General features: G+C 40.6%; 1 protein-coding gene across 1 annotated transcript in view; it reads left to right on the forward strand.

The window, feature by feature from the left end:
- Positions 1 to 17,728, forward strand: part of KLF12 (KLF transcription factor 12) — a 223,429-nt gene that overhangs the window by 126,885 nt on the left and 78,816 nt on the right. Inside the window, exon 4 of the mRNA XM_084224208.1 lies at positions 13,354 to 13,897. Within this exon, the coding sequence (XP_084080334.1) occupies positions 13,354 to 13,897 (544 nt within the window). The remainder of the gene's footprint in view (positions 1 to 13,353; positions 13,898 to 17,728) is intronic.

Raw genomic sequence — 17,728 nt, forward strand, 5'->3', positions numbered from 1 at the left:
AGTTTTCCTACAAATCCCTACATTTGTGTTGTGAGCGTGTGCAGTAGTAGAGGTGAAATAGAGCAAAGTGGTGAGTGTACGCGCATTCTGAAGGAGGACCTGAGCTGATCAGTGAGCACAGTTACCCTGTGCCCTGCCACAAGCAGCTCCACAGAGGAGCCATGGCCCTGTCTATGCAGGTGTTGTTCTGTGTCAGAATCTGTCTTCTGTGTTGCTTGACAGCAGAAGTCTTGAATTTCCAAAGTGAAGTTGTGAGATGCCAAGTCATTTCTGAAACAGCTGCAATTACAGCCTACAGTTTTCTCCTGTTAGATTTTCATGCCTGTAACATGCAATTGCATATATATTGAAGCTACAGATACTCTTTTAAATTCAGTGGTAAAAGAGCCCCTAAACCCAAGCGTGAATTCCCCTATTTAATTTGTAATATATTAGGAGCTGTCAGTATTAATTAGCACTGTAAAATAGCTTGAGCATAAGACCCACATGTCAACAAGAGTAATAGTGACTATATCTCAGAAGAAGCAGAATTTTGAGTATGCCTCTTCAGAGATGTATGAGGTGTGCTCATCTCCATTTGGCCAGGGATGGTATTTATGGCTACTGGAAAAAGAGAATGATTGAATCTATAATTTTTTTTAGGTTACCTCATGCCCCTCTCCCAAAGTAATAAGCACACTGGGTTTGCAAGTCTTCCTTCTGAAGCAGAGCAGCAAGGCAATGCACATGTAGGGATCAGCTCTTGCAGTTTAAACTATTGTGCTCCTCAAACAGTCAGGAGGAGTATTTGGGCATGCTTGGTACTCTTGGATCCTTCCCATGAGCCTTAGATGTTGAGAAGGGTGTATCCATGTGTGTGTGTATGCATCTGAAAATGCAGCAGTAACTTCTCAGAGTCAATGGACACATGCAGTTAAGCGCCTTCAGTCTTTGACTGTAACCATAATTTCTACTCAAATATGGGTTGTGATATCAGTGATGTGGCCAAACATCAGTTCCATAGCCAGTTCCAGGTGTTGTGTCCTGTTCCGTCTAACATGGGCAAGTGTGGCAGTGCTTATCCTGATGTCACTGTTGTGATGTTACACAGCATCACTTTGCAGGCAGTCCATTTATGTCTGTACTTAAATGAAATTAAGAATTGCAGAACCTTTTCTTTCACCAGCACAAAGCAATTTTTTTTTTCTTCTGTCCCTCTCTTTGCTTGCAAGAGGTGCTAGTGTGCGTCTTCTGCTGGGTTGGCACAGGTAGGTAATTGTGCAGCTTGTGTCCTCAGGGGTACCCTGGTCTACCCCAGCCACTGCCAGTTCCTCCCTATGAGGGTACCAGAGCCTGTCCCTGCGCTCAGTGCCATCCTCCACACTTCAGGAGGTCTCAGGTGGCACCATGTGCCTCTGCCTGGACATTTGAGTTCTGCTCTTAGTGAAAGAGCCAAGAGAAACAGAATGTTTGTACAGAATGCTGTTTTGTTAACGAAAGAAAGGGTGAGGAAGACACAAGGAGAGAGGATTTAGGTCAACAAAAAACTTTGGGAATTGATTTCAAATGCACTAGCTGGTTATAATCAGTAAAGAAATAACAAAAAAGATCAGAAGATACTTGATGTGTTCTTTACCTAAAATTTAAATGGGTCAATGTGTATCATTAACAATGGTTCATTCTAATATTTACTTCTCCCTCTCTTCATTTTAAAATAAAAACTTCTACTTCAAAGTAAAACTAATTCTTCTGTTGAAAAATAATTTGTGCACCAAAATAAAAGCTTCCTTTTTTCCTTTTACCTTTCTTCCATGTTTTCTTTTCACAAGCAAGAGAAATAGCTTGTGTCTGGTCACCCTTGTCACCATGGGTAGCATATAAGGAGTTTCTTTTAAGTTGAAGTGTATATCTCTGAGGGGGTTTCAAGAGCATTGTTTTGCCTAAAGTTTAGTTTTAACTGTCTGATATGGCATTTTTATACGTATTACTTGTTGTCAAAAGCCAATTGTTTTGTCTGTAACAGAATTCAGTTTTAGGTACAGTAATATATTCTGAAGTTGATCTAAGCTTAGGAAATGAAGAGTTATTAAGCAGCTATTACAAACATCTTCTTTGAAAGTTAATTTTTTTTTCTGTTTAAAAGCAATTAGTTCTTCAGAGCAGACTTGAAGTGATGTCATCCATAAGTAATAACATGGTGATCATAGTTTTGTATCAACTCTGTTCTGAGAAAAACAAGTAAATACCCAGTTTCTTCTGATGTGTAATAATATCACTGTAATATTGTTGGCTATTAAAAAATAATTAGTTTGAATTCATTTTAGTTCAGTTGCTAAGATGCTTATTGTTTTAAGATTAAAAGTATAATGAAATATTGAGTGTGTACAGTTGTCTCAGATTTCAGAGGTGAGCCTTTCAAATAATGGAAGTTGTTACAGATACACCCTTCAGGCTTTACTTTAGAGCAGAAGTACTCTAGATAATGATACTTTGTTTTATGCTATTTTTATTCAGCTGTTAAAAGTCAAAAAGAATAAAATAATATAAAGAGGGTTTCATAGTTAGAATGCATTTAATTTTTATATTGAGTATTACAATGTTTGAGCTCTACTGTTACAACTCTAAATTTGATATTGTAGTGTGGGAAAATCTCTAGAGATTCTTCCTTACATTTCCCTTTCTGTAAAGTGGAAGTGTAGTCTATGTTATCTACAGGTAAACGAGATTTCTGAAGACTAAAAATTCTGCAGTAATCAATAAGTGGTTATTATTGTCATAGGATAAGAACTGAAACAAGGAAATCTTCATGGTCAGCTCCAGAGTATTGCATTAAATGGTCTGTACTGGAGTGTTTGTCTGCTGGTCCATATGTGGTTTCAGTGGGTTGTCCATCTCATAATCCAGATGTTGTTCTACTTAGTCTTTAACTGCAAACTTTATATAAAGATTCAAAGCACAGAGAGGTCTTTGGTTTTATTCTTCTTTTTTTCTTCTGTAGCAATGCATACTGTGATGTGAATTGAGTCAAAATCCAGTCCAGAGGCATTAGGAATTAATTTTCCAAATATACATGTTCATAGTTTATATGACTGTTTGCTTTAAGGATAAAAAGTCAGAAATAGCCATCCCAATTCTCCTTTTCCAAAAGCCATGCTAAAAGAACATTGGTGAGCCTCAGTGCTGAAGCAGTCTGCCTTTGGGCAGCGTTGGGAGGAGGGCTGTCTGTGCTAGTTTGGCTCAGACCCTTAGTGGGCCATTATTGCAATATGCATTTCTTGTCTTCATTTTCTGTGGACGAGTGTCACAGAGGGACAGGATGTTTTACCAGCAGGTTTCTGGGATGCCTGCTGACAGCAGAGGGATGGTGAACCTCAGCAGTTTCAGGTCCCAGACACTGGTGGGGCATTTTGCTTTACTGGGCACAAGCCCTTCTGTGTGGTCACTCCAAGCTTGACTTGTCTGCCTCCTCTTCTCCAGGCTGGGACCCTCCCTGACATCTAGCCAGCCCCTGCAGCCTTTCCAACCACCCCCTCGCCCAGAGGGATGAGCCCCATCTCCTTCCCACGCTCATCCTCATCTTGTAGGCCTCCCTGTTGTATCTGAGGTGACATCAGGTGACTTAATGTTCCGTGTAGGATTTAAAGTGCCTGATTTCTTTAATTTACAAACTCACTTGATATGACTGACCCCTTGGAGCCTGGGTCCCGTTAGTGGTAGTATCCCAGCCTTTCTGGCCAAGACTTACTATGGAACTTTACCCTTTCTGACAGTTCCAGACCCAATCTCTGCATTTTGTCTGCCTCTGTAGGTCTTTTTTTTCTAGCCAGTGTTAATCTTTTCATAAATTTGGGTGGTTTTCCTTCCTTGAGGTCAGCTCACGTCCACCTCAGTGCTGTCTGCTCCCAGAGAAAGGACAGCAGTTGGAAGCAGACAAGGATTTCAAGGGGGTTAATGAGGCAGACTGCTTTCACCCAGGTTAACGTATTGGAGTAGAGCTACCCATGCTTGGAGGTTGAGAGGTTTTGGACATACAAACTCAGGCCATGTTCCCTCAGTACCAGTGAATAGTACCAGCCATGTTTGTTTTACTAGGACCAGCAATAAGTTTGAGGAACATACCACAGAAAGTATTAGTTTTAGTAGAACTTGAAATGTTTTCTCTCTGGAGTGAACACTTGTTTTTTAAGCCGCTGAAAGGCTTAATTTCAGTCAGACTTACCTGTACCTATCTCTGCGCCATCTTATTTATTTTACTGAAGAGATGTTGACGCTGGGTGCAGCCTCAACTGGGAGGTCAGAAGAACAAATTAATTTAAACTTCAGCTTGAAGGATAGTAAACAGAAGGAGGTTCATTTGGGAAAATGAATTCTTCTGGTGGAAATTAAGATGAACAATGACAAGTGGGGAAAGACATGGAGAATCTCAGTTGCAGAATGTGGATGACACAGTAGATGTGAGTTTCAGGCACGGCACCTCCGTCACCGCCACGTACATGTGCAGTAGGTGCTCAGGTAATGAAGCAGTTAACGGAGACCTTCACACCTCAGAGCAAGACTGAGGAATGAGGAATGATTGAAAAGAAGTACTGCCCAGCCTTTTGTGACTTTTCCACATCAGCTCTATTTACCAAGTGCGCAGAGTCCAGCTCCAAGGCTGGTTTGGTCATGGCTCGGTTTTGCCTAGAACTCAGTGACAGCTTGCAGGTGGTTAAAGGGTATAAATAATAGTTTCATGCATTATTTGTCATAGTCCTTTTTGCTAATATATTTATGAATATTTCTGAGTAAAGTGCAGGGTAAGAAAATGTATATCAAAACTTTGCATCAAAATCTAAACTTAAAAAATTGTTGACTGCAGTTTTTTCTTCAGACTTTCAATGTTTTCAGTGTAAGTTGGGGGCAGGGTTAGAAGGGGAGGTGATTGAATTCTTGTTGTCTAGAATTTTGCAGACTAACTTTTTTTAAAATCCCCTAAATTGAATTGGGGTAATATAATATTTTTTCCTGGTATTTTACCTTCCCTTTACCAACTATTTATGGAGCTATCATTTATTCAGAAATTATTTTCACATCTAAAATGGATCAGTACAAGGAATACAAATATATTACCAATATTCTTTTTATGCTGAAGCAAGTAATAATCCAAGCCCTGCACTTTTATTAGATTTGTTTCTATTCAAGACTTATGTCATAGCAATGAGCATCAATTTGTTTCTTTCAAGGACTTCTTCCTTTAACAGAGCATTCTAGTAACACTTCTCAGATATAAGTAAAACATCTAAGCTGAACACCTACTGTTCTGAATGTGTTCATGATTTAGGGAGCAAGGTTAGGTTTTGTTGGGTTTTGTTGCTTATCAAAAATATCACAGCAGGCCCATGTAGAATGTGAGGTACTGAGAATTTGTCCTCATTTTCAAGATATGGATCTTTTTTACATTTAACATACTAGATAGTACAGGACCTGATTAGTTTGTTTGGCTTAGAAATCTGTAATCACTCATTTTTCCTTCTGTGCTGTTATAGAAATCCTTGGATAAACCTGTCATTTTTGGGACAGGAGAGTTGGATGCAAGGTAATGCTAACACTTTAGTTTTTGCAAACTTATTATTTAAAAATAAGTCATTTCATATTAGATATATTTGCACTTACTGTTAAACATGTTTAAAAATTAATGCTGTTTGCATAGGGATCTCCTTTCATTTTGAAGTGTGTTTCCCCAGTCCTAATTTGAAGTGTTACTACAGGTTGCAGCACGTGGTACTTTTTTTAATGTTGAAGTAGTTGTGGAATAACATCATAGTGTCACTGATCAGAAGATAGTGTTGACAGCCTTGGAGTTTGAATTCTGCTTGTGTGTTTATGAATGGTTGATTTGCATTTGGTCTCCTCGTTTCTTAGGTAATTCTCTTCTTATTTTGGAGCATCCTCTGTAGATTCTACACATTCAGTAGTGCTCAGCTAACAAGGCCACCTGTGCCTCATAGGATATGCTAGGGGAGTTTCTTTAGCCTCCTCAGACTCACAAAGAGAATAGAAAGACTTTAGAATAGAAATATTTTTAGGCCTTTAGGGTTGGAAACCTCCACTTTTAAATCAAACTTCCAAGTGTTATGCAGAGATAATGATACATTAAGTGAATCATGAGTATTTTAAAGTGGGTATCTCTCAGTCTCTCCTGTTAAATGAATTCCAGTTTGGTTAAATGCATTTTCATGGAGCCTTTTTTAAATTTTAATAATTCCTGGACTTTACCCCCTGCCTTTCTCAGCACCAGTTGCAGCTTTTTATAAAAGCTTCCATATGAGTCATTGTGACAGAGTCTGAGTCAACCTTACTTGGGAGTGCCATCTTTTGAGGTTCTCTTTTCTTCCCTGGAACAAAATTTAACCTTGACCCTGAGCAACTATTTGTTGAAAACTGACAGTAAGACACATTTTAATTTGTGCTTCCAGAAATGAAGCAGAATGATCTCGTTGTCTTGCATTTTGCCCTCTTCTTCAGCATGACCTCCTGTGTTTCTCCAGTGCATCCAAGCTGAGCAGTTATGTGAGCCTGGAAAAGCCTACAGGAGCAGCCTTGAGCAAAAAGGCAGAAATGCTTGTTCTCTTGGTGCTTTAGCATGTGGAAACAAAATTTTAAGTATTTTGCTCTGTTTTAGTTTTCAGCTGTGTATGTGTTTGTCCTTCTGCCTTTGTACAGCTGTCTGTCACCGCTGTACTGGTGCATCCTTCATGTATGGATTAATAATATTAACCTCATCTCAAACTGAACATAGTTGATTCTTGGATGTGTCATCTTTTCAGAGGGATAGCAGAGTGTTCCAAGTGGAGGTTGTTTAGTTCATATTTTTGTAGATTGTATTACTTCTTTTTCTGAGTATTTTGTTGCTTTGGTTAAAGTGGGGATTTTCAGGCAGAAGCGAATATGTGAAGGTAATTTCTTGTGCTGGGAAGGGGTTTTGAAAAACATCTCTTCCTGTAACTTCAAAGAGAATTCACTCCTAGATTAGCAAAATAAGCCCTAAAAAGACTCTAAGTAAAGCTCTGGGTACTTCAGCCCTAACCTACACGGCTTTTTGAAGTGCCCAGGCTGCTACTTACCCTAGCTAGCTGCAGTCTCTGTGCTCGTCAGGTGCCCACAGGGTGGGGTAGGACAAAACCTGACAGAGGCAGATATGTTTCATGGCCAGCACCTACAGAACTGCAGTTTCAGGGGCATGAACTTTCTACCGTATCATGAGAAAGATATGAAAAATATTCCATTTTAATTTTAAAAGCAAACTGTGTGGAGCACACCATGTTCTAAACCCAATCCACCTGCTCATTTCATGGCATCAGAGTTGTAAGTACATTTGCGTGCTATGCAAAAGCAAAATGACTCCTTCTAGAGCAAGTGGGTTTTGTAATTTAAAATGTGTTGGTTTTCATTTACTGTGAAGTGTTAGAAAATCTTTGACCTGCACAGTATTTCTGATTATTAAGGTTTCACCCTCCAGGCATTGTGACCAGAGCTGAAAGCTGCTCTAGCTGGGCACATGTTCTGCACTGCCTGCCCAGGAGAGGCTGCATGCCTGCACTGCTGAGCCTTGGCATTTTGGTGCTGAAGTGACAATGAAGTGGTTAAAATTCTGGCAAGCTTTTCAGATAGAGTATGATTTTTCTTATCTCAGTCTTCTTTAACACTGACAAAACAAAATCATCTTGTCTAAAATTGCTCCTGCTGGAGCAGAATTAGGTGGGAGAGCGTAATGAAAACCAAGAAGGGGTTTTGTGTGATTTGACTGAAGAGTTAAACGCTTAGCAATTTATTTTTTAACTTCCTGTCCTCAAAGCTAGCTTATTTTATAAATGCTAAATTTAGTCTGTTCTGTTTCCGTCATCAAGGACAGCTTTTTTGGTATGCTTTCTTACAAAATGTTTGACCTTGGGAGATTGCTGCCAGAAAGGAAGACACTTCAAAAGCTGACAGCTGATTGTTGGAGGTTTGTAAACTCTGTTGTGTGGCTCAGTTGTGTGGGCTCAGTAGAAGTCCACAAAGGCTTAAAGACTCACTGTGGCTTAGTAACCCTGGGAAGCTGGTGAACTGCAAGGTGTCAGGATGAGCTGCTGACAACAAAATGATTTTTGTTTTTTCTCTGGTTTTAACCTCAGCTGTGTGGAAACTGTTAGCTCTTCATGGCTTCTGTAGGGTGGGAGGCAATGCTGATACACAAAGGAGTTGCCATGAGTAGAATAAGAGTAGATTTAAAAGGGGCTGTTGCAAAATTTCCTCACAAATTAAAAGGAGGTGGAATTCAGGGGGCTGGAAAGAAGATGAAGAACTGTGCAGGAAGGATTGCTGCCCAACAGATAGTATGTTGCCAGCCACAGCATCACCATATTTTGCTCCAGGTATTGTGAGGTAGACTGGTTGTTTTTCCTTAACAGTCTGGGAAGGAGGAGTAATGAATGCTTTTTTATTCAGCCAAAAAAATCTTTGTGAGTAGGGAAATCATGTGTTATGTTCCTAGTGGTATTTATTAATGACAAGCTAATGAAACAGAGCACTGCAGAGAATACTGTGTTCAGCTTTAAAAGGGCAGGCACAAAAAAGCATGAGCCAAGAGCATTGATTAACAGAGGCTGCAGCTTTATTAGAAAGTCTTTTCTAGCAGAGAGCCATCCTTACCTGCTTTCCATTTCTGGCTCAGCCTGGATTGGAGTGGATGGTGAACAGCATAAGGACACAAAACGATGTTGCAGAGACATGCATTGCTGAGATTTGCTTCCAGGTCCCAGCTGGTGGCAGGGTGAAGCTGTCCCTCTCCATTGTACCAGTGGGCTGAGCAGTGAGATGAAGGAGGCCCCGTGGAGATGTAGCCCCTCATGTTGTATTTCCATGGTCTGGGCTGGTGTCCAGGGCAGCCCACTGAATTACAGGGACCTTAGGATGAACCCTTTCTAAGCCACCAAATGTTCTGAAAGCTGCCAAACTCTCAGCAACAGTTTAGACTCCTAAAACCATAATGAAGTTTGCAAAACCAACACAGATGCTTTTTGGAGCCAGACAGGAAAAGCCTGCTTCAGATACCCAAAGTAGCAATCCTCTGAGCCCACACCACCACCACAAGAAGCCCAGTTCACTAGATGAGAATGGAAAGAGTTAGAGAGACAGAAGAAATGAACACACAACTGTTTGTTTCCCTTCCAGTTGAGCTGACAGAATGGCCGAAGGTACACTGAATATTGCAGCCACAGCTTTATTATCTTCTCAGATAGAAAACATGTAGTTCCATTAGATAAAACTAACACTAACTAACAACACTCAGTGTCGAGGAAAATGAACCATTATTTCTCTGTTAATAACATTAGTGGGAGATGCTAAGAAATAGTGTTCTGAAAATTCAGCCATTCCTTTTGGCTTCCTTGCTGCTCTTCTTCCTGTAGCTCCTCATTCTGGAATACCTGTCATCATTGGTAGAAGTTTACTTATACCATCCAATTTTCAGAAAATAATGATAAATTTAATGTTCCAAGTTTTGATTCGCATACTGATTAAATAGAGTTTTGGCAGCTTAGATAAAATCTGAGGTCATGGAGGAACATCTAACACTTGTAGCTCACTGTAAGGGAGTGTGAGTTGTTGGGGTAGATCTCTTTGTTTAGCACCAGCAGAAGAAAATACAGCACTTGCTTAAAATTTTTGTCTTAAATATGAGACATACAAACCTGTTTTGATAAGGATCATACTGTTTTTTGTAATGTCAGCTGACATCAGTCACATCCTGAATTTACCAAAAAAAGGGCACCCTTAGTCTTAGAGTTTTGTCAGGGAAAGGGAGCTATGGAAAGGCATGCCAGTTGTCATCCTGTTTGGAGAAATTCATGAAGGGATTGTAAAGGTTTCAAGATTTATTTCACTACTGAAGACTGAAATAGTTATATCAATTGCATTGCCATAGTACACAGAGACTGTGTGCCCCCTCCAGCAGCTCTGGACAAGAAGAGAGTAGCTAGGGAATGATATATGGAATGTAAGGAATGTACAAACAAAAGTAAATGTAGAAGAGTTGTTAAAAGAGAGTGATTTGTATGATAGTCTGAAGTTACATCTTACTTTTTTTCTGAATTCCCAAAGGAGTAGGTGTAATTACTATAGTGAAACAAAGGTCTGTTCTTAGCACAGCTTAGAGAAATCTGTAAGTCGTGACCTGTGCTTCATCTTAAAGACCATTAACTCTATCCATGGAACAAATACTTTGTGTGGTGTCAGCTACAGGAAGGTTTGGGGTTCTTTATTCTTCTTGTGAGTGACCTAGTGCTGCTTGCTGCAAAGGCAGGTAGGACTTTGGGGCAGATGCACCCTTGTTGCAGTATAGTTTTATTTTGCAGGTTATTGTTTGATTTGTCCTTTTGGGGTTTTTTGCTCCCCTTGATTTTAGAGGGACACAGACCTTCCTCTGTTATTCAGTTCAGCCAGGTGTCCACTTATCTGTCTGTAACTTAGCTACTTCCCTACCAAGTTCCAAATCCCTTTCTCCCCCACATCCAATTGTTAACCCCTCCTGTCCCAAGCAGTTTTCCTCCCTTGTATTCCCTGCCTTGTGTTCCACCCACAGTTCTTACATTGTATCCTCCCTCGAGACCTGCCCCCTTTTATAAGCTGTTGTTTGCCCCCAGCTCATTGCCTGGGACCCCCAGACTCGGGGAGTGTAACATCAAATAAAGTAACCCATGCCACCCAGGCCCCTGCTGCTGCTGTCCCTTTGTTCCATGCTGCGCCTCCACTGGCAGCTGGGATTCTGTGGAGCCCTGGAAAAGGGGGACACTGTCGCTCCCCCACTGTCACCATCTAACTGGGATGTGCGACACACCCTGTTTGGCAATAGCTTTTGAGATCCCTTGTGTTCAGTCCCTTGTGGCAGTGGGTCAGTCTGATATCTGCCTCTGGCACTCAGGGAAAACCTGGAGTAAAGCAGCATAGGAGTTCTTGCATGGTGGATTTACCTACGCTGTGGGTAGAGCTGGCGATCCATGCTGCTTCTAGATGACACTTGTGTGGCCATGTGCATGAGGGTATCCATCATCTCTCTTGCACAAGTGATGCCATTTATCCCTCTCCTCTCAAACATTTAAGATAGGAAATGCTGCCTTTGACCTTATGAGGGTTCAGATGCAGGTGTCCCTCTCCACTTTGCCTTTGCTCTGGTGCATGTCTGTTCAGTTTAGCAGAACCAGTCTGTCTGCCCAAGTGCCTGTAGGTGAGATTTGTCAAGATTTGACAAATTACTTCCTGTGCCATTTATGTTTATGGTTTTGTCTTTATGATGGCATGCTGGGGGGTCTCATTATGGACATTAGCCAGGATAAGGTGTTTTAGAGGAAATTAACCAGAAATCATCATCTGGCAATGATGGGCAGGTTTGCCTTCTTGAGGAAGAGCTTTACATAACCTTGTCACTCATGGCTGTTATATGCTTTCAAAAGTTACCTGTTCTTCACTTTGTGTTCTTTTTACCAGAATTTCCCATTGCCTTTATGAAAAGGGATATTTTGCTCTTGTTACTTGTATTACAACAGAGTAGCCTGCTATCCAGGGTTCAGGTGAATCTATTATTTAGATGGTGGTTCCTTTATTTTAAGTTGGTTTTTGTATGAACAGAGGAAGAGGACATTCCAGAGATGTTCTTGCTTTCAGATGGGGGGAAGTGTCAGATCTAAGAACCAATCTAAATCAGCTGAATAGATGAGATCTACTAGAACATCTCATCTTTCAGCATGCCAGGAATGATATCCAGTTAGGTCCTTATTGCTGCAGTTTTCAATATAAGTGTTTGCATTTTTCTTTTTCAATAGTATTTCATTCTCTGTTGAAGCTTGACTCTGACTCAAAACAAGGAGGTCTTTCCTTGGAAACATTTAATGTAGTTGATTATAAAAACCCCAAAGGGAATTCATAGCCTGATTGATTGTTAGTTTATTGAGAGTAGATGCATTAAAATATTTCTAGCTTAATTTATTTCTGAGTTAATATTTTTAGATACTTTGTAAATACTGTAATCTAGAGATCAAGTTAATGCATTTACAGCTGCTTACGTCTGTACGGGGAATAATTGTTTTGGGTCCAGTTGAAGGAGGTTTGAAGGAGCAGTGTTTTGTGTTGAGGCTGGGGTTTGGTACTACACTGTGTGACTGCCTGTTTGTAGAGAAGCTCTGCTGCAGTGCAATGCCATGGAGTTCCTTAGCTAAGGAGCTGAGAGCTGTGCTTTGTCTTAAACCAGATTATCAATGGACATTTCCATCCTTGCTCTGCCTGGTGAAAATTACTTGAAAAAACATCATTAAAGACTGGTTATTAATGATGTACTGTCAAAATGGAAAGATATATCAAATGAACTTCTCTAGGGAATCTGTCTTTGGTCTATCATTATTCAAAATTTCTATTAACCTCTTTGATGATGGAAATAAGGCAAAACTATAAAAATAGAAGACTACACCACTCTAGAATAAATTTAGTCCAACCAGCTTTGAAAGAATTAATCTAATGCATAAAATTATTTTGTGAAGTCAGGAAAATTGTTCTCAATTAGTATGGAGATAATAATAATAACAATGGGGAAGGCTATCTAATGATTTAGTTCAGAATAATGAGTTGCTGTAACCATTGCTCGCTCTGACAGGGCAGTTGTACAAATGTGAGGTTCTGTACTGAATTGTAAGTTCATTGCCAATGACCATTCAGAGTGCAGAAGTCAAACACAGAACTGAAGGACTGAGGGTAGCATAAGGCACCTTCTGAAAACTATTGTGGACACGACTTCAAAGATCACCATAAAAAGCAAAGGGGTACTAAGGCTTGTCCTTTTAAAGCAGACATAACAGAAACAGCCAGGTCTGCCTAGTCTAGAAGAAGGTAGACAAGTAGTGGGAAATTACAGTCTTTGAGCATGCAGAAAGTTGTTTGAGAAATGGTGGTAGCTATTTTTTCTTCATGTCTGAGTGATGATGACACAAGAAAGTAATGCTGTCGTTTAAAATTTGATGTTGGGAAAAAATGTTATGTCAATATAAATAGTTTTTACTGCTGAAGATACTAAAATTTTTGTCATTGGTGACTTTGCATAGTGCAAAGAAGCAAGATGATTTTGTACTGTTAATCCTGACACTTTCTAAGGAATGGGAGTAGAATTTTTTTCTTTTTAATATTCTGTTCAAACAGAACATGTCTGTGCTTTCTAACATGATTTGTACTTTAAAATTATGAGCTGACGCAAGAAAAGGAAACAAGTTCTGTGGCTTTCATGATCAAGTTGTGTGGTGTGCATTAGCAATTGGGTGTGCAAGTCATCTTTAGCCACACATGTAACTATGTCCCTTTGTTCTTCCTCAACAGTCTCCAAACGTCCACAACTACCCAGATATGGATGCTGTACCCTTGTTACTAAACAACATGAAGGCCGACCCCACGGAGGATTCATTATCTACAGACCATTTCCAAACACAGACTGAACCAGTGGACTTGTCAATAAACAAAGCCAGGTCGTCCCCCACAGCAGCTTCATCTTCACCAGTTTCCATGACAGCATCAGCCTCCTCCCCTTCTTCTACTTCTACTTCTTCTTCTTCCAGTCGGCCAGCTTCATCCCCCACAGTAATAACATCAGTCTCCTCAGCAGCATCTGTACCGTCAGTATTAACTCCAGGTCCTCTTGTGGCCTCTGCATCTGGTGTTGGAGGCCAGCAGTTTTTGCACATTATCCATCCAGTACCACCTTCAAGTCCCATGAACTTGCAGTCCAACAAAATGAGTCACGTGCACCGTATCCCCGTGGTGGTACAGTCAGTACCTGTTGTCTATACAGCTGTGAGATCACCTGGGAATATGAACAACACTATAGTAGTACCACTGTTGGAGGATGGGAGAAGCCATGTCAAAGGTAAGGTGGAGTCAGTTTTGTGCATCTGTGGCATCTCTGAAGCTGGTCTTGTATGAGAAAAACAAAACAACAATTATAAAGTTGTTAGTTTCCATCTTACTGTGTTGTTGCTAAAAAGACATGCACGATTGGGTGGAGCCTTTAAAAGTCTTATCCCAGATGATCTTTAAATTAAATAAGTTTTTGAATTAAGATTGGGTTCAGCAGTGCTGTTAGATGCTCAGACAACCTGTGGCAGGTTCTGTCCTGAGAGAAATAAGTCCTCCTCAGAAGCTGAAGAAGTAGGAGAATGGAAAAAAATGTCAGTGTATGATATTTATATACATAAAACATCATAGATGAACATGGAAAACTCACCAGGTGTTTCAGATTTAGCAAGGGGAGGAATGTCAGAGGGATTGTTCCCCAGCAAAGAGAAAGCAATCATCGGGCTCTCGGAATGTGTAAAGGAAAGGCTTGTAGACCAGAGAGCATTAGCAGATGCAGAGAAGTAGGTTTTACTAAGCTTAAGGAGTGGCAGTTTGAATTAGGTTTCTTCTTCCAGATTAAACAGCAGAAGGGAAGGAAGCCACCCAGAGTGTTTATGTTGGGAATGAGTTTTGCAGACACAGGACCCGAGAAGCGCAGGGATGTATGAAGGGAGGAGGAGGTGCATGTCAGAAGGACGGATACACTCTTGAGGTGTCCAAAGAACACAGAAAGGGGAGCTGGAAAGCAAGAAAGAGTGAGAACCCAACAGTTACTGAGGGAGCAAAAACTTGTTAGGGATAGTGAGATGATGGGTGGAGTAGGGAAAGAAAAAACAGATGTGCCCAGAAACTTCAAAAGCACAGCTTTATAAAGGGGGCATTAGTGACAGAGATGGGAATATGAGGAAAGGAATGAGATACTCATTTCAAGGCTCATTGCATGTGAGTGAATAAAATACGGTAATTTTCCCCTGAAATGAGGTATTGCTTGAAGCAGAAAGGGAGGGTATTGACAGATAACCTTACTTTAGGGCTTATGAGACTGCAGGACATTTAGTCTTATAACATCTCTCGTGTTCCTGATTGCATAGTGAACAGGTCTCAACAACTTGTTTCTTATCTCTCATGTCTGTTTTTCATAAACTGGCAATGTGTGTTAATTGTACAAGCCTACAGTGATGTGTCATTCAGATGTTTAGGGGCATCCTGTTGTGTATTAGTCTATTAGTCTGTGACTCTCCTACTGTTCCTTCACTACCCAAAGGGGGACTCTGCCCTCTCAGTAGGCTTGGATGTAGTAAATGAACTCATTGTTGATCTGAGTCTCGTTTTAAGACTCAAAATTATGGTTTAAGTTTTATTGCACTTTGTACAGTGATGTAATTTTAGCCCTTTGTGCCCTTCTGTCAAAAAATTATGAATAAAACCAGGACTTCATACCCTGTAGTCTAGGAAAAAAAACCCAAACAAACAGAAAAAGGAAAGTTTTAGTCTGTATTTTGATTTTGGAGCTTCAAGGTGCAACTAACTGTGAGCTCATTGAGAAATTTTCCTGTTTGTTTCCTTTTCAAAGGTGCTAGTTGGCTGTGGTAGTAGTCTTCTCTGTAGGAAGCACCTCCTGATCTTGTAAAACTGGAAATTCACTACCCCAGTTTCATCAACATAATTCCAGAATTTAATGTGCTGTAGGGATTTCAGCCCATGAACTCCATGCCTTCAGACCTGCCCTGACAATATGGCCTTTGTGCTCTAATTGGCAGAGGTCATTAGCCATTAGTCCTTGCATCATCTATTAATGAGCAGTTAAAGTAAAAGAGGGTATTAACAGTTCTTCAGTTTATTAATTTTTTCTCATGAGTTGTACTCATTTTGTTGTCTTTAATTCTTTTGATTAAGAAGTTCAGGTTAATTTAAATAAATACAATAGAAGTAAATTGGGCAGAAATCCACTCTAGGTAGTAATCTTTTATCAGCTTTTGCTGGAGTGTTTTTCATTCTTTATTGCAAAACAATATAAATAATTAAATGCAGTGATATTGCACAAATTAACCAATTAAATTATTTTAATATGTGTGCATACTAAATTCCCTTCAATGATCAGCTCTTGTGCTGATAACAAAAAATAACTGTACACAGATCCTAACAGGACATTGTTGCCAAATTGAATTAGTTCCTAATCCTCTACTAGCTGATGGACAAATGCAGGTTGGGAGTCATCTAGACTCACAGCTTTCAACTTCTACATGAATGCTGCTAATTTTCAGAAACAGAAAAATATGCACACTGAAAGTCGATCCAGAGAGAGCATCCAGGAGTGCCAGTTGGGAAGCACTTAAAGTTATGTTTTACATGAACCTTTATCTAAGCCCTTTTCACACAATTGAGACTAAGGCACTTTCCTGAAAAGAGATATTTTTAATGTGAAAATTAATGAAAATTACATCAGACCTGAGCTCAGGCATCTCCTGTTTTTCTAGGTTTCAGCTGCTGAGGGGGGCCAATACAAGAAACAGGGCATAGAGAAAAGCTTTTTTTCTTGTTATTCCCAAATTTTTTTTTGTCATGCTGAACTTTCCTCTTCCTTCCAGGTTTGACTAGAGCCATTGAATTTTTAGGGTTTTTTTGCAAAACCTTCTCAGGCTGTCACCATCCCTCTAATACTGTCTCCAGGTGTTTTGTTGCACAGGTGGCTTTCTGCTTCCCATGATGCTTCCCAGACCTCCTTTCTCTCTCTCACTCTCAGACAAAACTCTCCTGGTGGCTGCTTTTTTAACCAGTTCAAGCAAATAGTTCTTTATTCATGTTCTGTTTGAATTTTCTCTTCCCTCTGGCACAAGAAGTGGCTACCTTATCTTCTGTTTCCCTGTTTTTTTCTATTTTTCCATTTTTTCTAGTCCTTCCTATCTTGCTTACTGCTCTTTGAGTGCCACTTTCAGCAGCTCTGCTTTGTCTTGCCCTCCTTTTCTGTTAATATTTCTAACCTATACTGTCATCTCCTCCTCTGCTTCTGCGCATCCTTCTCCACAGTGCCATTCATCATGGCGTTCTTTGTCTCACCAGCCTTCAGAAGAGTCTCACATCTCTTTTTCTGCCTCCCAGTTTGCTGTTTATTTCTGCTGTCTATCCTGCCTCCTCTCTCCTTTTTTATTTTTTTTTTGGTTGCAAGGTTTCTTTTTGTTTTGAAGACACGTAGCCCTTGTATATACAAGGTGCTAGCAGCATCCCGTCAGGTCCTGTGCCATGTGCTACACCCCAAGGCTGGCAATGGGAGACAGGGCTGTCATGCTGCAAAAGCACCCTTATGTCAGAGTGATGTGCTTTTGCAGGATTAAAAACCAGGATTGGTGCATTTGTAGGAAGTTATTAACAATGCTTAATTAGAAGGTAATTAGAGACCACTGTTTTCGCTGTCAGTAATACAGCACTTAGCATTTACAAATCTTAGTAAATTCCTGCAAGTTGCTGACACCACAACACTCAGCTATGAGCACGCAGGCAGTTATGTAGAGACTCCCCTGTTGATCAGGCACCTTCCCCCTCTGAAGCCCCCACTGGGGAGGACGCACTCAAGGGTGATCCCCAGAGCAGTGGGGCCTCTTGCAGTCCCCACAGCACCAGCCTGGCTGTGCAAGTTGCCCCCTGCAACCTTCTCCTCTCATTATTTCATACACATAAAGCAGAGAAATGCATTGGGGCTGTTGGGCACACAGGGGAAGGGAGCCAGGCGCAAGTTCTCGTGGATGCCACAGGGCTAGGCTGTGCCCTCTCCACCCCCACAACGTGGCAGACTCAAAGTTCACTTCCTTCAGTGGCCACTGCTCTTGTCACAGCCTTAAAAGGTGCACGGAGGTATTTTTCTGTG

Source organism: Fringilla coelebs (genome assembly GCF_963513975.1).
Source record: "Fringilla coelebs genome assembly, chromosome: 2".
NCBI lineage: Eukaryota > Metazoa > Chordata > Aves > Passeriformes > Fringillidae > Fringilla > Fringilla coelebs.